Source organism: Podarcis raffonei, chromosome 6, assembly GCF_027172205.1.
Source record: "Podarcis raffonei isolate rPodRaf1 chromosome 6, rPodRaf1.pri, whole genome shotgun sequence".
Classification (NCBI taxonomy): Eukaryota; Metazoa; Chordata; class Lepidosauria; order Squamata; family Lacertidae; genus Podarcis; species Podarcis raffonei.
In genome coordinates this window covers 31,019,095-31,042,475 of record NC_070607.1, presented here as the reverse complement: position 1 = coordinate 31,042,475, position 23,381 = coordinate 31,019,095, and the positions used below count along the sequence as shown (strand labels likewise).

Sequence of the window (23,381 nt, the reverse complement as noted above, 5' to 3'; positions counted from 1 at the left end):
TTAAGATTGGATGTTGAATGCCTCCTGCATTTGGTGTTGCCGGCTAAGGCTAGGTGGCGTGGTAACAGATGAGAGAGACTGCTTTATCTGTGATAGTGTAGAACTCTCTGCCCCCTTGCTCTTTATATTATCTTGGCACTAAGAAAGCTTTTATTTTTAAACATGCTCTTGATTCTGTTGCTACTTAATGCATTGATTGGTGTTGCTGTTGCTGGTTTTTGTGTTTTTGTTTTGCTTCTCTGTTTAATTTAATATGTGTTTTTATTGGTTGTGTCATTGTTGCTTTTCTGCTTACTCTTCATGTGCAAGTCACTGAGCAACTCCTTTGTGGGGAAAAGTGGGGCTTTAATTTAAAAATAATAATAACAACAACTTCTGTGGGATAGTAACTTTGGCAGCCTTATTGCCAAGGCTGCCCTTGGAATACAAATAACAAAAAAGCATGTGTAGTGTAAGCAAGAACAAATATTCTAAAACATGAAAACCTTTGCACTGTATTCAGTACACAACAGCAGATTTTTGAAACGGGAAATGCATCTAAAACTTCAGTTCATCAGAGCATTAGATTAAGCATGTATCCTATACATTTCAGTAATAAAAAGATACATTTCACCATGCAGACAATTGCTGGGTTATAAAATAATGTCTTAAAAGTTAAGTGTATAATTATGAGAGGAAGTAACTATAGTACCCAATACTGAAGTTAGACAAATCCAGGTTCCATGCTCATGCATCCTGCTAGATCAGGGAATTTCTGTTTTGGAATTGTGGTCACTGGTAACTTTTCTGTGCATCTGTGAACTCTGAACAGCTATGAACTTTCTAAAAGCACAGGGACCAAGTGCCTAAGGATGGCATCCACAGATACCGGGTGAGCTTTCGAATGTATTCACTGAATGTATTCCAAGCTTCTTTTGGAGTTCTTTTGTAATGGTGTCTTGGATTGAAATATTGCTTGTGCTTCTGTTGTTCCACTTCTGTGGAACATGCTGATTCCTAAATGTTATCATGTGCAGGCCTTGGACTGTCCATAAGATTCAAATTCCTAAGCTGCAGTAGCAATTGACTTGGTGTGCAGGCTACTGGAAGTTTTTCAGGCTTTGTTTTAGTGTTTTGTTGAAGCATTACTCTTAGCTGCAGTTCAACTCCGGATGCATGGAATGAAAGCTGTACCCTACCACTGAACCACAGTGGACTGCTACACTGGGATCTCTCAATTCTGACAAAGATCTGTTTGCTTTCCATTCTGTGTATGTGTGTGTATCCTGTAATAATTGGTGATTGTGTGTGAATATCAAAGGAATAAGTGTGTCCTAAAGGCAATTGTGTGAAATATGTGATTGCATGAGAATTTTAAAGACTGACATACCCAAATCTCTTGGGTATGCTAACATAATTCTGTTAGTTAGGACTGCTCGAATTTTACCTCCACAGTTATCATATACCTTTCAGACTCGAGGTGGCTTTCAGCATAGTTAAAACATTAAAACACAGCATTATGAAAGCATTTTATCATTTTCCATTCACAAAATTTACATTGAGCTTTTCTTGAAATGGACGGGTCTTCTAAGCATATGTGTTTAAGATTAGGGTGTAAGATTTTGTAAAAAACAAAACAACCTTTCTGTTTCACCACAGGCCATAGATTTGATTGCCGTGTCAGTCTAACATAAAGCCAGTGGGTGCAGAAAGTAACTTGTGGCTCTGGAAGAAGCTACGCACAAACATTTGCCTTGGGATATATGTACAGTATGGTCAGTTACAAAATTCATACTGAGAAATCAGAAATAGTATATGAACTTGCACACTAATATAATCAATCTGTCTGAGCACAAGACATTATGTGTTGAGAACTATACTGTAGTCTACATAAGGTAAATGTAAAGGGACCCCAGACCATTAGGTCCAGTCGTGGTCGACTCGGGGGTTACGGCGCTCATCTCGCTTTATTGGCCGAGGGAGCTGGCGTACAGCTTCCGGGTCATGTGGCCAGCATGACTAAGCCGCTTCTGGCGAACCAGAGCAGTGCACGGAAACGCCGCTTACCTTCCCACCGGAGCGGTACCCATTTATCTACTTGCACTTTAACGTGCTTTTGAACTGCTAGGTTGGCAGGAGCAGGGATTGAGCAACGGGAGCTCCCCCTGTCGCGGGCATTCGAACCGCTAACCTTCCGGTCGTCAAGCCCTAAACTCTGTGGTTTAACCCACAGCACCACCCGCATCCTTATAGCAAATGTACAAAATAGCAGCTGTTATGAGTCCTGAAGTAACCTCATCATTGCATACTAAAGAATGAAAGCAAAAACTAGGATATCTGATGGTACTACTGTAATTGATTAGTTTACTTTACTCCAAAGATGTATACTTTGCACATGTGTGTGCTGGTGCAACCAAGTACCTCTCACTTTGAAAGTAATATAATATCATTTTCAAACTCTGGCACGTTGAACAAATTCTGTATATCATAAATGGTTTGTAGATTCAAAAAGACAATTTAAAATGGAACAAATCTCTTGAGGTTAAATGCCCTGCTGCATTATTGCAGAATTTGAGTTCATGTGATTTTAATACTTGGCCTTCCTGTGGTCTATGTCTAAGGCAGATAGGAATCATGTAGCCCTTGAGTTACAAAACTCAGAAGAGTGATCTGGATTTTTAAAGTTCTAAGCAGTTCTGTTTCACTTTAGTGTCCAATAGAGTGACAAGTTACAAAACCAGAGGTGTGGTTTTTCCAGGAAATTTTGAATTGGAAAAATCTCTTATGCACATTATGGCAATTTGCAGCAGAAGATTTTCAGTTTGTAGCAGAAAAGTGCCTGGTTCCCTTGAGAGCAATCTAATTTAGCATGTTTATTTTATTTGTATTTAGCAAACAAAGTCAATAATTTGGAAACTGCCAAGCTTCCCTGTATATATGTATGTATGTATGTATGTATGTATGTATGTATGAATTTATTATATGCACTAGGCATACTTTCCTTGTTACTAATGAATTTATGAAATATAAAAAAAGCAGTGGAGAATCTTCTAGAATTTTTTCTGCCCACACCACTGACGGTTCAGAAGTCCCTCAGTAAAACTAGAGAGTCTGCCTTGATAGCTACCGTAGATTCTGGCATATTAGGCTACTGGGCGTATTAGACGACCCCCCCCCCCAATTGGCAGCTGCAATTTGGGGATTCGTCTTATAAGCCCAGTTGCCTAATATGCTGGGCAGCTCCGCTCCGGGAGAAAGCTGCCCGGCACGGAGCAGAGCCCGCCGCCCCTGCTGCTGCTTTTGAAGCAGCGTGAGGGGCGGGCTTCACGCCGGGGGGAAAGCCGCCTGGAGTGGAGCGGACCCCGCCGCCCCTGCTGCTGCTTCCGAAGCAGCAGTGGACGGGCTCTCTCCCAGTGCAGAGCAGAGCCCGCTGCTGCTGCTGCCGCTGCTTCAGAGCCGCTGCCGCAGCAGTGGGAGGGGCAGATACCCGGCGTATAAGACGACCCCCGACTTTTTAACCTCTTTTCCGGGGTTATACGGCGGAATTTACGGTATTTGGTTTGTTCTTGTGCCTTCCTTCTATTGTTTATGTCCTTGTGCTTCGCCTACTCCATACTATTTCAATATATGGTGAGCTTAACTATAGGAACAATCATCATATAGTTAGAACTGGCTGTGCGAGTTGCTCTTGTAAGAAGCATGTGCTAATGATTTATCAAGATCAGGAATGGTTAGCCCTTGGCTCTCCAAGCACATTTTTCTGGCCACTCAAAACTCCCAACAGCAGCTAGGAGTGTGTGTATATTTTGGGGTGGGTGCAGAGGTTTAGACACTGCACACTGCAGCACCTGATCGAAGTGAAAATTACACCCCACCCTGGTCATCAGGTTGATCATTTAATGATTGGTAAGGGGTGATATTCCTCTATCCTCAGCTAGTTACATGCACAACATGGGTCTGTGTGCATGTAAGAGCATGGTGTGGCCACACCCACTCAGTTCTGCATGTACATGGCTACCAGTTAATGTGGTGCAGTGGTCAGCCATATTGTACCCAGCGACTTACACCCTTTCTTCTAAGATGCTGTTTTGTACATCAGTATCAACTTTTCAGATAAGACAAAAAAGAGTTCAGATACCTGAGTTGGGCATTTTGAACAGTGACAACCTGAAAGAAAAAAGAAGCAGCTTGCTTTCTGTTTATACAAAAATAGTTTCCTAGTTGCCTGATCAGGCAAAGTAGCTTTGTAAAAGCCTGCACAGTATGCCAGTCCACTTCTTATTTGTCTTTACTGCTTACTGATTTTCAATATAGATAGAACTGCCTGTATGTGATTGCCATTTTCTAATGATAGTGTCTATTTTTAAATTATATAGACTCTGGAAACAGTGGGAAGTGCTCTCTAAATTATTGGCTTCTCTTGTTGAGTAGCTTTTCTTTTTAAATTTTAAGTTAGAGTAGTTTGAAAAAGGTCATTAATTATCCATTGGTATGGAGTACAAATCTACTGTACTTGGGTGAGTTTCTGTGCTATGATATGCACTCATCTTAAAAGTGATTTGTATCAAATCTGTATTTGAAAGCAAGAAAGCAGACATTCTGTAACTTGAATAGGAAGATCTGAGAGGTTTAATATAATCAGAATAATTGCAAACACATTAGGTACAGCTGTGAGAATTGTCTACATTTTCATTTTTACCAGGGTAGCCAACTAGTTTAAAATAATTTTTATTTATCTGTCTCATCATTGATTGTTTGCTTAAACTGTTAAATTAATTATTTTGTTCTACTTATAAATTTTCATTGCACTGCTTCACATTTCATTAAATATAACCGTACACTCAATCATTGACTTTCCTTCTCCCCCCCTTTCCAGGTTTCATTTATCCATTAAGACTGCATATTCAAATTTCTCCTTACATTCATATTTCTCCCTTACCCCATATCTTCAATGTTTTAAACTAAAATATAAGTGTGCTTATTGCGTAAGTGTGAAATATGCACACTTATTTTAACAGCAAGGTAAGCTGTTAAATTAAAATAAGTGTGCATATTTCAAAATTTCACTACTGCTAACATGACCCTATCCTATTCTAATATTGGTGCCTTATTGGTACCTTATTGTACAAGCCTAATCCTATGCATACTCTGTTATCCTAGCTACAGATGCTTCTGCATATTTCATACAAATAAATAGTAGTGAACTGATAAGATCATATTGCAAACAGCTTCTGATCTGGTCAGTTTTACTGCTTTTAACAGAAAAGCAAAGAGAGATGAGCAACCTCACAACTGATAGTTTTGCTCATCTGCTCAGAAGGAGTATTGTTAATGTTAGCTCAGTGTTTTCTAGAGCATTGGTTCCCCAACATTTTCCCACGGACCACTTAAAAAGCACTGGAGGTCTTTGCAGACCACTTAATCTGCCTGCTGTAGAATTGTAATGTGCTGTGCTAGTTGTTGTTTGATTTTTAATTGTATTTTTACAGGCCCATTGTGGACCAAGAAGGTGGTCTGCAGACCACAGTTTGGGAACTCCAGTTCTAGAAGATGCTCAGCTTGAGCCTGGTGAATCTCATGGGTGTGTGAGAAGTCTGTGGTATTTAAGCAACATTTGAGGGCATCTCCATGCCCTCAACTTGAAAACTTGCTACATAGTTGGAATCATTGCTCTTGGATCTTAATACGATTAAGAGATGGCCTTCTGGTTAACATTGAGCTCAAGTTATTGTTATTGGGGGCTTTGGGGATTCCAACCGATGTATGTTGTAACTGTCATGATGCATCCTTCGAGGGCAATACAAAAAGTATCTTTTGCTACTTCTACCTTTCAGTTTCTAGGCGGGTGGGTATGAATGATAGCTGTCTTGTCAGGGTCTAAATGTATCTCTCCAGATGAAAATAGTGGAAAGCACATGACTCTGGGGTTGCGGCGCCCATCTTGTTCTATAGGCCGAGGGAGCCAGCGTTTGTCCGCAGACAGCTTCCGGGTCATGTGGCCAGCATGACTAAGCTGCTGCTGGCGAACCAGAGCAGCGCATGTAAACGCCATTTACCTTCCCGCCAGAGCAGTACCTATTTATCTGCTTGCACTGCCTGCTTTCGAACTGCTAGATGGGCAGGAGCTGGGACCGAGCAACATGAGCTCACCCCGTCACAGGGATTCGAACCGCCAACCTTCCAATCAGCAAGTCCAAGGCTCAGTGGTTTAGACCACAGCGCCACCTGCGTCCCATGGCACACATGGCCATAGTACAGTCTAAAGTTCCAGGTGCAATCCAACTGTAGCTAGCTGCAAAAGAAGAGAAATTCCTGAAGCCCAAGATAAAGGAAAACACTTAATGAACATAAGAAGTATTATATTTCCATCTCATGGCATCAGAGTTGAAAATTATTCAAACAATCTTCGAAATCTGTCTAAATCAAACATTGCTTATGGTTTGTTTGCTTGCTTGCTTGTTTAAAAAAATATCTGGGCACTCTAGCCTAAAAAAATCATCTTAGGTTTTTAAGCTTGCAACTGTTTTGAAGAGCTTCTAGGCTAATTAAATATATTTCGTCTAGCTGCACCTTTTTTTCCAGATCATCTTCTGATTGACAACATGCTTTGCATTTTTTTGTGCTTTGATACATGGGGGGGGGGGTTGCCCATAACTCTCCAATATGCAGAAATACAGGTTTTCTTAAGTGTGCTGCAGGTAATATCTCGAAACCACTATGCTGCTCATGACCCTGAGGTCATCTCAAATAAACAAAGCAAAAGTTGGACTCACAGGTTCTTGAAGGAAAGGGCTAGTCCCTATGAAGTTTTCTAAAAAGCAAAAAAAATATAAGTCACTCAGTTTGAGAAACCAGAACACTCCTAATTATAATTGTTCACCAGAATGGGTTAAGAATTAAACAACTTCAGGATCTGTCAGTACTGTGGAAGATCCAGACTGATTTTACATACGCACTGTCTGCTTTCGTTTCCTTTGATTCTAATTGTTAGACGAACACCTATTGTAGTTTTACCATGAAAGGCAAATAGTGTTCTAGCTTTGGATACAGAGTAGAAGTAGTGGCTATTTCTCTTTCATCTAGTAAGGTGCAGAGAATAGCATCAGAGACTTCCAGAGCACTTTTTAATTTATGACGAAAGCCTTAGGTGACTGATTTTACTAGATTAAACACTGGAACCATAAACGTTACGTATTCCAAGCTGGTGACTTGCCTTGCACTGTAGCTGTAGCCGTGGAGGTGTCAGTTTTAGGGCTTGTCCATTTCAACATGGCTGGACACTGTGTACATCATAATTCAAAGGTTGTTTGGCTGGGGGGACTGTGAAAACTATATAGGCCAGTGGAGCTGTAATATCTATCATTTTAACCATGGCTAACAGAGCCAGATCAGACTGCAGGATTGTGCATTCTTTCCTATACCACTCTTTTATGTAAATTATATCACCTTCTTACTCCTGCTCTTAACCATGGTTAGTACTAACCAGAGTTTGTACAAAACTTGGATTTCATACAAGATCTGAAACTAGTTAGCAATCCTTGCGAACTCTTGTTAGTGTTAACCAGGATTAATTCCAGTGCACATGAACTGTAGTTAAAACTCAGGACAAATTAACATGGGAAGGAAGGAGCTATTCAAATGAGCTGTCTACAGGAGGGAGAGGGAAAGCTTCCACTTTTGATTTTAAGTTAGCCATATTTCTAGAGTTGGGAGACCATGGCTTAAGAACAAGCCAGGTTTAGAACCATGATTATGGCCACCTGATCAAATAAGTATTTTCAGGTGCCTTCTGCACCATCATACAGCCACTTCACTCCTCTCTTTGGGTAAGTGATGAAACAAGCTAGGAAACAGCAGCTAGCCATAGTTTTCTGCTACACCAGAACTAGGAACTTGGGGTAATGGCTTTGAAATAAGGCATGGTCTGTGAATCAGCTTTAAATCTTGGCTTTGTACGGTGGCTTTTTAAAGAAAAGTGATTAGCCATAGTTCCAGTACAGACCTAATGGAAAGCTGCATCCACAAAAGATAAAAGGGGATGTGTGTGAAAGTCCATGACTCAGCACATCATTTTCATAGCTATAAACCATAGTTTTCCAATGTGTGAAACAGTGACAACCTGAGGTATCTCTGTGACCCTCTGTTGTAAACACAAAGTAAATTTAGGGTGTTTCTGCACTTGCTAAAATTTGTGTAACAGTAAACGTTCCCCACGTGCATTTTGAGAAGTTATGGCAGTTTTAAAAACTGTTTGAAAATAAACTTTAGTTCAGATGTATGCAGTTGTATCCAGCAGTGTTCCATTCACACAACAGGGTGCAGAGCAAGGCCAAAATCTGATGCTCTCCCCCACACCCCAGCCCTCATGTCGCCTTCCCAAAGCTGGGTAAGCGAGGCATGGGCTTTGGGAAAGAGGCATGAAGTTCTGGCTGGGTCCTGGAGTCCTTGCTTTGATACAGGAGTGAAAAGAAATTGGAGGAAGCTGAATGTTGGCTGGAGGAGTGGAGACCTCTCCTTTCTGCCCTGACTCCAGCTGCTTCAGAAGAAGGAGCAGGATGCTTGCTCTCCCCTCCCCCCCACCTTTCTCCAGAGGACAGGGCCTTGGCGGAGGCCGAAGAGGGCTTTGAGCAGCCGAGGGAGGAGGTGGAACAGGAGGTGGCAGTGACTGAACAGGAGTCTGACAAGCAGGGGTGCAGTCTTGTTGCCTAGAATCAGTCGCTGCCTTTGTGGATGGGAGGAGACCCACACATCCAATAGATTGTGCTTTTGCAACCCCAACATTCATGCAAGGCAAGTGAGTCTCATGAGTGAGTATACCACACCTTGTCTTTAAAAGCTTGGTGGGTGAAACTTGTTGGGACATCTTCATTGTTTCCTTCGAGTGGTGAATGTTTTACCCTGGTCCCAAGCCCTGTGTTTGTTAGAGCCTATATTGTTACTTGCCAGAATAAAGATCTTGTTCTTACTTAAAAGTAAGAGCTTCTGTTTGCAAGTTTGGGGACAGGAGCTAGCACATATAACACAGGAAGCTGCAGCAGGAATCCCCCCCAAATCTTGGATGGCCTTTCCTCTCCTTTGCATGAAAGGAAGTGCAATACTTTCTGGATTCATGCCTAGACACAATGTCTTGGGGCAGCATTTGTCTCCTCTGGCATAAATGTGTTTACGTTGTATCACTAGTGGCTGCATTTTTAACTTTCAGACAGTAGATGCCAGTAGATAGCTTTTGAATTAAAATAGAAATGTGGCGAGCGCTGCCATAGCAACAACTTCCTCTTGGCGATGTTATTTATAGAAATGCTGCTGCCTCATCTTTACATTGCTCTCATGCTAAAGAGATACTTTCTGAGATGCTTTAAAAAGTTCTGCTGGCAAGATGTAGAATATCTGTTTGTTCTAGACTGATTATATATATATCTATACTGTATCTCCCATATATTAACTGTTCTGTTTAAATGGCTATATTCATTATACAGCAGATATCTACTTTAAGCACCCTAGGGACTTGGACACATTTGGTGAGATTCCCCACCCCCACCAAGGCCTTTTCTGCCTTTAAGCCTCCCTATGCTATATCACAAACTGATTTGAGAGACCCCTCAGTTGTAAAAGTGTTTGGCATGAGTGGGGGTGGGGGCTGGCGCTGGCATTTCCAGAACATGAATTCAAATCCCTCTGGGCACATGTAACTAGTTGAGCAGTTCTTTGGATTCTAGGTATAGTCAGGTTTGTTCATTTAGCTTGATGGATGACTCTGGCAGTGCTCACTACAGATTAACATATTAGCTAATTGGGTATGTATACATACTAGGATACAGAATTAAAGGAGAATTTCACGTTACAGAGCAGTTCAATATATATTTCTCCATAAGTAAGTACCATTGAATTCAGTGGGATTTACTCTCAGGTAAGTGTGCGTAGCTGCAGAGTACATTTTACCCCCTATGCAGGCCAAACTAAAAAATGGTGCTTTCCTGAGAGTTGTTTGTTCTTGCAGTGTAAAATTAATGGTCATAACCCTTTCAATCCATGTCTGATTCCCTTCCCTGAAAGTCCACGTTCCCTGAACACTGGTGATCCTTTTCAGAAAAGATTATCATATATGGATTAGGCTCTTGCTTAAGTTTTTGAAAGTAACTAATGGGAGTTTTATGTTGGGAGATGCTTAAATATGCTGGTACTGATTAAAGGGGTGCATATATGTCACAATGTAGGGACACGGGTGGCGCTGTGGGTTAAACCACAGAGCCTAGAACTTGCTGATCAGAAGGTCGGCAGTTTGAATCCCCGCGATGGGGTGAGCTCCCGTTGCTCGGTCCCAGCTCCTGCCAACCTAGCAGTTTGAAAGCACATCAAAGTGCAAGTAGATAAATAGGTACCGCTCTGGCGGGAAGGTAAACGGCATTTTTGTGTGCTGCTCTGGTTCGCCAGAAGCGGCTTAGTCATGCTGGCCACATGACCCGGAAGCTGTACGCCAGCTCCCTCAGCCAATAAAGCGAGATGAGCGCCGCAACCCCAGAGTCGGTTACGACTGGACCTAATGGTCAGGGGCCCCTTTACCTTTACCTTATATGTCACAACATAATCATCCTTTTTCTAACGTGCACTTTCTTCGTTTTTTAAAAATAAAAAGAATGCACATGAACACCACCTGTAATATGTTGAAACTTTTCTACGGCATGTCTAGGTTCTAAAATCAAGATTTATATTTTTAAAATTCATTTTGTGAACCTAAAACCTTTCTACAAATCTCTTCTTAAAATTATACGGAAATCAATATTAATATTACCTTTACAACATCTTTTATCATTTACTAGGAGAGCAACCTAACAGTCACTCAAACAGATTTCGGTGTAAATACATGCTTTTCTCTTCTTTCATTTTATGCAAGCTTGTAGTGTCACAAGCAGCAATCCTGTGAAGGGATACATATGCTCATGCCCAAGGCAATATTGTAAATGACTCTTTAACAATACTGTAGAAGTTCAGAAATTTGTGGTAGGGTTGTTGTTGTATTGTCCTTTAGGTTAGGTTTTCATGATTAATGAGATAATAAAAATGAACAGCAAGTAATATTTTTGCAAGCTGGGGTAGCTTTTGCTGTTAGCTACATTGCCTTCTCCCATCTGTTCTGGTCTTTCTGAGATAGGCAATGGAGAAGAATAAAGGCAATGGACAATAATTAGGCCAGTACCTTGTAATGGGAGTGCGAGTGAACAGGCAAAAACACCTTGTGTGCAGGTGGGAGGGAGAGGGGAGGCCTGCGCCCAGTTGTGCGTGGCAAAGGAAGGTGCACTCTGCAGAAGTGCAGGGAGAGAGGCAAGGGGATATGGAATATTTCAGGGACTGGCTAAGTCACCAGACTTAGAATGATTTGTCAACTCCACAGGTTTTCACAAGAGAGGAACCATATTCTTAAATCTGTCTGAAAACAAAAAGATAAGAATGGTCACAGCAAGGTGTCAGGGAAGGGAAACATATAGTGTATGTCCTAAGGACTGCTTGCCTAAGAGGCAATCTCTATGCATTTTTGCCTCCCCCTCTTATCTCAGCATTGATAAGGAAGATGGGAGGTAATCAGGCACAGGTGAATATACAGTGGACCCTCGAGTACGTAATCTTAGGGTTGCGAACGTGGCAAACCTGGAAGTGAGTTTGCTGCGTGTGCAGAAGCGCTCTGTGCGTTTTGTGCGTGCACAGAAGCGGCCCTCCAGTTACGAAATTTTCAGGATACGGCCGGGCCTCCAGATTGGATCCTGCTCATCACCGGAGGTACCACTGTAATAGCACAAATAGGCCCCCACTATCCCTGGTTTTCACACCTCGTGAGTCTTGCCAGATCTACTAGGTAAGAACCCTGGATGTTCTTCAACCATATGCCCAGAAACTGAGTGGAATATCTTGACCCTCCATGGTTATTACAGTAAAGACCTTTTCCTCTTCTTGAGGGAAAGACAACAGCCAGGCCCTTGCGGGGTTGAATCTGGATGGGTGCACAGCTTCCATCTAAGGTACTTTTTTCAGGGGCATCTCCGATGTCAATTGTTTTCCTTCAAACAAGTAAAAGTTGCTAACTAGTTTTTTTGTAGGGTTGTTGGTTTTCCTCTTCCCAACATTTTTCTGATGCTCTTTTTTAAATTATTGTTTTGATCCACACATACAAACACAAATTATTTTGTGTGTGTGTGGAATTTTTACATCTGTGGCTTAGGAGTCATACTTATTTGCCTCGGTGTATGAAACCAAAAGTAATCAAATATCTTGCGGGGGGCCGGGACCCTTGCTATTAGGTTCTTTTCAATTACTTTTCTTGTAATTGCAAAGCCCCTGGATGAACGTAGCTACTGAGTAGGACCTTAGGTGACCCCTGTAACACTGCGCAGCATAGCTCAGCAGCAAGTGCAGCTATTTAATTAGTTCTTTAGAAGTTGCGAAGAGGCTTCCTGCCAAGGTTTTTGGATCCTGACCACATATTTACTGTGTGTACATGCCCTGCAGCATGTAAACACATTTTCTTTTTTAGCATGGATATGACTTGCACATTATAGGAATCGAATGACTATGTGCAGTATACAGATATACCGTCAAGTTTTCTAAACAGGAAATGTTTTGAAATTTTCTCTTAATCTGCAGTAGTAAACTATAATATCTAACACTGCTAATAAACTAAAAGCAAATTATGCTTTCTGGATCCTGGCTTCTGTTATCCCTTTTCAATATAACAAAACACATGCTTGTTCTCATCTCCCTGAGGTGGTTCTCTCCCCCCCCCCCCAGAAGTGGAGAGTTAACATGCAAACAGTACAGGGTTTTTTCCCCCTCTAGTCACCACCCTGAGCTGATATCAAGAGCCTTTTGCTGAGAATAGCTCTTGAAGCTTGGTTTTATATTAACAGGAAGCAGAACAGCAGTTGCGGCTTTAGCACACTGCATACAGGAAGTCGGACACATTCTTAGTCCTCGGCTTCTGTGCTAAGTTCTTAGGTTAAGAATTGTTTCTTGCCTCTAACGTACACCTTAAATGTACATAGATGGCAGCCCAGAAGGAGTTACAGGGCAGCCAGAGTGTGGGGACTGCTAATGCTTTGCAGAGACTGGAAGGCTTTGCCAACAGACTTTTTCACAGGCACTCCAAAGGTTCTACAAGTGAACTGAAAGTAGCTCTGGAAAATGAGTCTTCTCGTTTCTCTGAACCCGCTGCACTGTGGGACAGATCAAGTAAGTGTGTGTGTTGGGGAGGGGTCTTCCTTGGTATGTAATGGCAAACTGTAGCATGTTGCATACTAAATATAGAAAAATGCTGACAGCCAAACTGGTGAATTAAATGATCAGCAAGTGGATTCAAATCTGTAGTTTTGTTTCTTAAAGCATATGTGATCAGGTCACAGAGTATTATTATCAGTCAGCTTACTTTAGTCATTTCATTGCATTGCATATTTTCCTGCCTGCGTTAAATGTCTACTTCTTCATTATTTGAAGTTGTGTTTTTGAAGCGCTAAGGCTGACTATTAATTGTTGGCTGTCCTTAAGCTTGAATGATTGAAGAGAAGGGCATGCAAGGGTGCCGCAAAGGTGATTTACACACCAAAACAGGCTGCAGTATGGAGACTCTCTTGCAGTTTGGGCCCCATGGACACAGGACTGGCGCAGTGTGGTGAAGAGAGTGACAGATACATCAGCATGTGCAGTGCCTCTAGCTGTATCAGAGCTGGGAAATATTCTATTATATGAGAAGATCTTGTGTACACAACCTGTAGTCGCACATTAAAATGGATGGGGCTACCACCCTCTTGTCAAGCAAAGTTGGAAATATAAGTAGTATAAGCTTCCTGGAAGAAGGTAAAATACTGCATGTATATCAGATCATGGTGTTTGTAAATCATTCTTCTTCATAGTTCGAACAGAGCAGCATTTTCACTTCAGTAGTAACCATGTGGTTGGTGTAGCTTAGATTGCCTAGTGGGTGGGGAGTTTGCCAGTGAGCGCCATAGCTGACCATGCTAGTTATTTAGCAAGATACTGACAAATATGCAGTTAGCCTATTGGGAGTTCAAATATGAGATTATAAATACTTTCATATTTACTAAGCAGCTATCTGTATTATAATACATTTTCATACATTTCATTAATTTTGTATAATCAATAGGGCTCCCACTTCTCTGGGCAAAGGCATAGAAAATTCAGGATATTTTCTTTATTTGCCTCTTGGAGTGGAGGCTATTGAGTCTGGTTTTCAAAGTAGCATTCATACTTATTTTAAGGGGGAATAATAGATAAATATATATATCGAAACTCACAGTTTTAAATCATGGTCTTGATTATTTACTGATATACATTAATCTCATGTTGTGGAAACTGATCCCTAAGTTTATTGGAAACAGCAAGTATTAGCTAAATGCTATACCATAATTTTAATCAGGGTTGAAACTCTTAATGTAATAGTGCATTGTCTCCCTGATAGATGGCCTATGCAGAGAATGGGACAAGGGGAGTGCAACCTTGCTCCTGCTTCTCAAGTCTCTTTGAGACTTTTGATGCCATTCACCATGGTATCCACCCGGACCAGATCCATGAAATGGGAGCTGGAGTCACTGTGTTACAGTGGTTTCAGACCCACCTACATGACTGTGTCCAGAGAGAAGCATCGGGAGGTGCTTCTTGGTTCACTGCAGTGCTGCAGGCTACTATTCCATACTCAATGCTGTGAAGCCACTGGGAGCAGTCATTAGGAGTTTTGTGGTCAGGTGCCATCAGCTGTATTTCTCCATAATATATGTATCAGGAGAAGCCATGCAGGCCCTCAAACAGTCCTTGGATGCAGTGGTGGGATGGATGAGAGAAAATAACCTGAGCTTGAATCCTGGGAAGATGGAGGCATTGTGGATGAGTGGTTCCTGTGCCCATTTATTGAATGGGTCAATGGTCTGCCCTGAATGGGGTTTCACTCCCTCTGAAGATGTTGGTACCCAGCTTGAGGGTTCTTCTGTATCCAGCTGTGTCACTGGAGGCTCAGGTAGCCTTAGTGGCCAGATGTACGTACTTTTAGCAGCTGTGACTGGTGAAACAACTGTAGCCATACCTGGACTGAGAGAGATCAATTACAGTAGTTCAGGTTTGGGTGAATCAGAGTGCTTTAAAGCAATCCACTCTTTATGTCTGACTTCCCTTTCAACCAATCCGGAAGCTGTAGTTAGTGCAGAATGCTGCAGCCTGGTTGCTGGCAGGAGTCAACCCCTGTCAGCATAAAGCACCTCAGCTTGCAAATCTACACTGGTTGCTCATTTTCTACCAGGCCATGTTCATTTTGTTACTGTTAGTATATAAAACCCTTAACAGCTTGAGACCAGTTTATCTTGCACGATCACCTTAACCCATATGTGCCCACTCAACTTCTTTGATCTGCAGAACTAGCACTGTGGTAGTGTTACATAACATAAATTCCACATTCATTTATTACATATATATATGCCACCTTTTATGGGTGATGCTGTGGGTTAAACCACAGAGCCTCGGGCTTGCCGATCAGAAGGTCAGTGGTTCGAATCCCTGTGTCAGAGTGAGCTCCAGTTGCTCAGTCCCTGCTCCTGCCAACCTAGCAGTTCGAAAGCATGAAGTGCAAGTTGATAAATAGGTACCGCTCTGGCGGGAAGGTAAACGGCGTTTCCGTGCGCTGCTCTGGTTCACCAGAAGCAGCTTAGTCATGCTGGCCACATGCTGTACACTTGGCTCCCTTGGCCAGTAAAGTGAGATGAGTGCCGCAACCCTAGAGTTGTCTGCAACTGGACCTAATGGTCAGGGGTCCCTTTACCTTTACCACCTTTTATCTTCCAAGGATCTCATAAAAAATCATTCTTTTAGTTTGGCAGTTTTTTGACATCAGGCAAGCACCTTCACGGTTCTCTTTTGGTTATCTGTTTAAAACATTTTTGTTCAGACAAGCCTATCTAGACATGTAGAAGTTACACGTGCTTTATTTCTTTTTAGATACTATTGATTTTAAACATCTCCTGAATAAAACAAACAAACAAACACTCTTCTCTAGATACATTTTCCATTGCATTTTTGCAGCCGGAGACCACTTTTATAAACAATCTATATTACTTGCAATGTGTCTTCTAAACTGGCTTTTTGAACAATGCAATGGATTGGATCCAGACAGCCATGGTGAGAGTAGAAGCACTGAAATAAATGGGACTTAAGTTAGCCATTGATTTACTCCCAAGTCTGGATCCAACCCACTGCGTTGAAGCTGAAACCAGTTAACCAACTGAATTTTATAACTATCTGAACATATTTTTGAAAGAAAGCAAATTCATTCTGTATGCTACGTATTGCTGGAAAATTGTATTTTTTTCTAGGAAAAAAGATTGTATTATAATATGTGAGATCTTAAATTAAAATTAGGTGCACTGTAAATCATCCGCCTATAAAATGCATTGTGCCCGTGATCTTCTATTTCTTCTTGGACCTTGACTAGAATGATGCTTAAATAGCAAACTGCTGGCAGAACATGTAGCCATATTTCTACTGTCTTGCGGTTCAGGTTTCTTAGTTAATTTAACATTTATATGCCATCGGCATCTGCATCAAAAAAAGAATTATTTTGCCATTTCATAGTCATTTTAAACATCAAATAGAAAAAACCCACATAGTGTAAATGAATACAAAAGCACCCAAACAGTATATTAAAAAGGCTTTGGACTGTGATTGGAAACAGTAATACTATTGGGCATTTGTCTTGCGTGTGGACTTCCCATAGGCATCTGTTTGGCTACAGTGAGAAAAGAATTGCTAGACTAGACAAGCCTTGGTTTCATCCAATAGAGCTCTTGTTATATTCTTTATTTTGGTGAAGAAACCCAACCATAAATGTAAAGCTGCCAGGTCATTGTTTTAGAAACAAGGAGCTATCCATTCTTTTAATATTTTGATTTGATGTGATTTCTGGTATATCTATGTCACTTTCCCAGTCCAAGGTATCCCATGGTAACTTAGAACTGCTGACTCCCACATTGATTTTGCTGCATTAGCATCATCAAAGTGACCTTTCCGGGGTGCAAGCCTAGGCAGTATGTGTGGAGGTCCTGGGGTGCCCAGACAACAAGATTCCCCTTGGCTGCAGAACATCTTAGGAATTCCACTTCAGATTGTATAGGACTTACTCCTTAGCCATTTTTCTTCTCCTGAAGATGTTGTGCATGGCAGCAGGTACAGATTTTTCCTCAGGGTTTACTTCCAAAGCTTTTACAGTGGTACCTCGCAAGACGAATGCCTCGCAAGACGAAAAATGCGCAAGACGAAAGAGTTTTCCGTTTTTTTAGTCGTTCCGCAAGACGAATTTCCCTATGGGCTTGCTTCGCAAGACGAAACGTCTTGCCGAGTTCTTGCGAGTTTGTTTCCTTTTTCTTAAAGCCGCTAAGCCGTTAATAGCCGCTAATAGCCGCTAAGCCGCTAATAGCCGTGCTTCGCAAGACGAAGAAACCGCAAGACGAAGAGACTCGCGGAACGGATTAATTTCGTCTTGCGAGGCACCACTGTATCACAAAAGTGTATAGCCATAAGGCAACAGTGGTTTAGGATCAGAGTTTTCTTTCTCCTAGATGGGCTACCTTCCCAGGTTGATGCTTCCCCCCTGCCCCTCATTTCCCTCTACAGCACGTGCCTTCTTGACTGTCGCACCCACTATTTGTTTTCTCCGCTCAATCTGCCGGAGCCTGTCTTTGCATGCAGGGGAAGTCCCTAAATCTTTTTTTTTATAAGATATTTATTGGGATTTTTTTGAGGTATTACAATAAAAAATGAAAAAGAAAAAAAATACAAAATAAAAATGGTTAAAAACACTCAAGTTTTCCATTGATTATTTTTCTTTAGCTTGTTTCCCGGACCTCCTCATACCTCCCTTTTTTGTATTCCAGTTCAGTTTGTTGGTTCAGCAAATCCTTACCCTCTTTATTTATCCTAATCTTTGATCTTAAAATAATAACATTAGATTTTTACCTCTTAACAACCCCTTTTTCATATTCCCTTAGAGCATTACAGCTAGAAACCACTTAATTTCTATCCAACATCGTTCTATCATTCATTAATTTTACAATATTTCTGTAGATAATCTTTGAACTTCTTCCAATCTTCTTCCACCGACTCTTCTCCCTGGTCTCGGATTCTGCCAGTCATTTCTGCCAGTTCCATATTGTCCATCAGCTTCATCTGCCATTCTTCCAGAGTGGGTAAATCTTGTGTCTTCCAATACTTTGCAATGAGTATTCTTGCTGCTGTTGTAGCATACATAAAAACGGTTCTATCCTTCTTTGGCACCAATTGACCGACTATGCCTAGGAGAAAGGCCTCTGGTTTCTTCAAGAAGGTATATTTAAATACCTTTTTCAGTTCATTATATATCATTTCCCAGAAAGCCTTAATCCTTGGGCACGTCCACCAAAGGTGAAAGAATGTACCTTCAATTTCTTTACATTTCCAACATTTGTTATTGGGCAAATGATAAATTTTTGCAAGCTTGACTGGGGTCATGTACCACCTGTAAATCATTTTCATAATATTCTCTCTTAGGGCATTACATGCCGTAAACTTCATACCTGTGGTCCATAACTGTTCCCAGTAAGCCATCATTATGTTGTAACCAACATCTTGTGCCCATTTAATCATAGCAGATTTCACCGTTTCATCCTGAGTATTCCATTTCAACAGCAAGTTATACATCTTTGACAAAATCTTAGTTTTGGGTTCTAATAGTTCTGTTTCTAATTTTGATTTTTCCACCTGAAAACCAATTTTCTTATCCAGATTATATGCCTCCATTATCTGATAATAATGAAGCCAGTCTCGCACTTTGTTTTTTAATTTCTCAAAACTCTGCAATTTTAGTCTATCTCCATCTTGTTCCAAAATTTCCCAGTATTTCGGCCTCCATATTGAGCTTTTTCTGAGCTTTTGCTTCCATCGGTGACAGCCACCTTGGAGTTTTATTTTCCAATAAGTCCTTATATCTTATCCAGACATTAAACAATGCTTTCCTGACGATGTGGTTTTTAAATGCTTTATGTGCTTTGACCTTATCATACCACAGATATGCATGCCATCCAAATACATTGTTGAAACCTTCTAAATCCAAAATGTCAGTGTTTTCAAGTAGCAACCATTCTTTCAACCAGCAAAAAGCTGCTGATTCATAGTAAAGTTTAAAGTCTGGCAGGGCAAATCCACCTCTTTCCTTTGCATCTGTTAATATTTTAAATTTTATTCTAGGCTTCTTGCCCTGCCAGACAAATTTAGAAATATCTCTCTGCCACCTCTTGAAACAGTCCATTTTGTCCACAATTTGCAATGTTTGAAACAAAAACATTCTAGGCAATACATTCATTTTTACTGCAGCAATACGGCCCAGCAATGAAAGCTTCAAATTTGACCAAATTTCTAAGTCTTTTTTCACTTCAGCCCAGCATTTTTCATAGTTATCTTTAAATAAATTCCCATTTTTTGCTGTCATGTTAATCCCCAAGTATTTAACTTTCTTAACCACTGTTAAACCTATCTCATTCTGAAACCTCTCTCTCTCCATTGGTGTTAAATTTTTCTCTAAAACCTTGGTCGGGAAGTCCCTAAATCACCAAGGGTTCGAGACCCTCACCTGGTTTAGCCAACCAGTGGAAGCCATTTCTTGGGGTGACAGCTTCTGGGAGTTGGTAAGAGTTGAGTGCAGGGTGGAGACCAAAAGCGGACAAACTATCTGAGAATGATTATAATGTGTTCCCCATCAGAGGTACTACCCCTCTCCTAACACCCTCTACATCCCAGTGTGGAATATCGGAGGGAAACATAAAGGGGAGAGGAGGATGTGAGCAACACAGTGCCTTAATCTTTAAGGTGCATAGATGCCCTTAGATGTTCAGAAAAGAGAGCAAATCTCATTTAAAACCATGTAACTGTAGCATTGGAAAGGAGGGAGGAAAGCAAGAATGGTAAAAATTCTATTGCAGCCCTATAGGTCTATTGCATGGATAGGCAAACTAAGGCCCAGGGACTGGATCCGGCCCAATTGCCTTCTAAATCCAGGTCCAGGAATCAGCGTGTTTTTACATGAGTAGAATTTGTCCTTTTATTTAAAATGCATCTCTGGGTTATTTGTGGGGCCTGCCTGATGTTTTTACATGAGCAGAATGTGTGCTTTTATCTCTGGGTTACGGTATTTGTGGGGCATAGGAATTCATTCCCCACCCCCACCCCAAAAAATATAGTCCGGCCCGCCACAAGGTCTGAGGGACAGTGGACCGGCCCCCTGCTGAAAAAGTTTGCTGACCCCGGTCTATTGTTTCGACATATCCTCTTTGCAAAACATCTTGTTATGCATTTGTAGTCCTCAAAGAGGAAGCTGTATCTCTGTGGGTTGTTAGCATCTTGTGGTTTAATAACGTGAGCAGAATAGTTCTCTCTCTCCCTACCCTGAGTTAAGCTGCTCCTACTAAGTTTTTATGCATTCTGTGACAGGTTATTGGGAAGCTGTATTGCCTCCATTCAGGTTTTCGGGGATCAGATGGACATTAGTGTGTGAAGCGCATACTATGAAGTGTTTTAAGTTACACACTGATTTTCTGGCTGCATTTTTTGGCTTAAAAGCACTTACCTGTTTCCAATGGCTTTTTACTACTGACAAGGATTGTTACTTTTTTTCCTCCATTTTTAGAAAATAGCGTCATTCACATAGTTTCAAAACCCCCCGCTGATTCTTTATTTAAGCTTCTAAATATCATGGAGACATTATGTATAATGTTTAGCCATTGTTTGTTTTTCTTAATTGTGGTAAAGTATTTCTGAATATCATTACAGCTGAACAATAGACACTATAGACACCTATATACACTTGGTAAGCTTATACCATGGCTTTGTGTTTGGGATTCTAAACAGTCAATACATGAAACAATGGTTTTTCTTGTGAGGGTTTAGCATTTAGCTCTCCAGATTTTGCTGGACAACAAGTTCCATCATATCTAGCCATTGGACATGCTGATTGGCAGTGATGGGAGCTGGAGTCCAGTCACAGATTATTAGGTGTCTCTGGTTTTCTTGCTTGACCAGGCCAGGGAGTTAACACCTTGAACACTACAAATTTGAGTTCCAGATCAATTGTGATTTTATTGTGGGCGATTATTGTCATTCTGCTCTGGTTCTGTGTGTATGGGATGGACATAGCACCATATTTTATAGGATTATTAAAGAGAACTGCATAAAAATATAAAGCACGGTGTACAAATTAACCTTTACATGTAACACCTGTTTTGCCCTGGCTTCTGATAAATTTCTGGGGTCAATCACAGTGATGGTTTTGACTATGAAGTCTTATATAGTTGGGAACCTGTTGTCTTACAGAACACCTCTCCCATTATCAACCTACCCAGACACTTAAGTCATAATCATGGACCCTTGTCCAAGAGTTCTTCCAACAGAAATGTGATGGGTGGTTACAAGAGAGAGGCCCTTCACCATAAAGACCCTTGGTTGGAATGCTTTTCCCATGGAAGCTTACCTAGCACCAGGACCCACCATTTTTCAGTGCCAGGTTCAGACTTTCCTCTACATCTGGCATATGGTTGTTAATTGTATTTCTCTGTGGCTTGATGGTTTTTCATTTTTTTAAATAGCTGTTTTAGTGGTGATCTTGTTGATGTATTTATTGTTGGGAATAGTGTATGGTTGCTTTTAGTTTGAAGCACATTTATGTAATACAGTGGTACCTCAGGTTACAGACTCCGCTAACCCAGAAATAGTGCTTCAGGTTAAGAACTTTGCTTCAGGATGAGAACAGAAATCGGGCTCCGGCGGCGCGGCAGCAGCAGGAGGCCCCATTAGCTAAAGTGGTGCTTCAGGTTAAGAACAGTTTCAGGTTAAGGAAGGACCTCCGGAATGAATTAAGTACTTAACCTGATGTACCACTGTACTCTGTTTGATATAAATCACAATAAAGTAGTGATGGTAATAATGGTACACCAGCAATCTAGATAGTACTGTATAGGTTGTACTGTGTGTGGAATGAGTTAATTCCAAGGATGTTGGTTGGTTGTGCTGCATGATGTAGCATGACAGTACATTGTAATAGGCCGGGGGGGGGGGGAGTTATGCTTTGAGCACTTTCCAGGTATTTCCTAATATCCTATAGAGCATATGCTAGACTATTTTGAGTTTTGTGCCTGTGAAGAAACGCTTTTTTTTCTTTTAAAAAAAGTCATATTAATAAAAAACATAGAAATATGTTGCTTATGTGGATAAATTAAAGCTTTAGGAGAAACTACTGGTTGGGTACAAGCAGACCGATAATTCTCCTCTAAGGTTGCTATGGAAACAAGCAGTGCTTGATATAATTGAGAACATCTTAAAACATCCTGGCGTTTTTGCTTTTTCCCCCTCTGCCATTTTGAGTCGCTTTATCTGTGTATAGGTAATGCTGGCTCAAAAACAAGTCATTAATGAGCATCGCTATTTGAATATGGATCTGCTATCAACTGCTGGTATTTTTATTGGATAGTTTGCATATCTCAAGCTGGCTGGATGAAGACAAGCTCTCTGGATTTGTTTGTCTTCCAGTTCTAGTGGCCGTATGTGAGAGCATCAATGCTTTTACTTTAGAGATTAAATAACTTATTTACTGGGCAAACATTACTAGCAATATGTTTCCAAAAACCAGCCTTTCAACATGAATGGTAAGTCAGTTCCATGTTTCTAATGTTATAGTTTCGTTGGAAAGATAAATTTATCTGCTTTTAAAGGAAATGTACAGAATTATCCTCTGTGTTACGTTAATTTATTGTGAGCTGTTTTCTTTTTCATCTAGCTATTATAGAGTTGCTCTAAAAAGAAAAAAAGACCAGTAGTAAATTCTTTAGTATTCTATGATGTATCGGGATGCAGCATTTAATAGAATATAAATTATAACAGAGCTAATGCTTTCTTTGTAAATTTATATTTTTTGCTATGTATAATTAAAGTTTAACAATTGTAAGTGAAGACTTGTAGAAGCATCCTAGCTTTTATTTTAATTAGTTTTCTTTTAGCATCTTTCATGTCACCATTTGTAGAAATTTACATAAATATCTGAGTCATTTGCAGATGGGGAATTTTTTTAGCTTTCTGTGTGTGGTAGATTTTGCTACATTTATTAATCTCAAGGAATTATGGAGAAAGAATTTTGTGTGTGTGGTGGAGAATACATTTAAATTAAGGTGCTGGTATTTTAAATTGAAGCTGATCTGGTGAGGTATTAAGGCAGTTGCTGTGATCAGATTACCAAACTGATTTTTGTCAACATTTCTGTCAAACAAATTTGATTTTGAGATCACATATAGCAGGCGGAAGCAGAATATAGATTATCTGCCCCAAACTTCAGTGAAATAGGC

At 40.7% G+C, this 23,381-nt stretch overlaps 1 protein-coding gene across 2 annotated transcripts in view; it reads left to right on the top strand.

Moving 5' to 3' along the window:
* PRKACB (protein kinase cAMP-activated catalytic subunit beta) overlaps nt 1-23,381 on the top strand; it is a 56,369-nt gene that overhangs the window by 7,392 nt on the left and 25,596 nt on the right. The window contains exon 1 of one of the 2 annotated variants that reach the window (XM_053391922.1): nt 22,403-22,688. The exons of the other annotated variant lie outside the window; for it this stretch is intronic. Coding sequence (XP_053247897.1) covers nt 22,682-22,688 — 7 coding nt within the window. The 5' untranslated portion in view covers nt 22,403-22,681. Of the gene's footprint in view, nt 1-22,402; nt 22,689-23,381 lie in introns of those variants that run through there. 2 annotated transcript variants of the gene reach the window in all.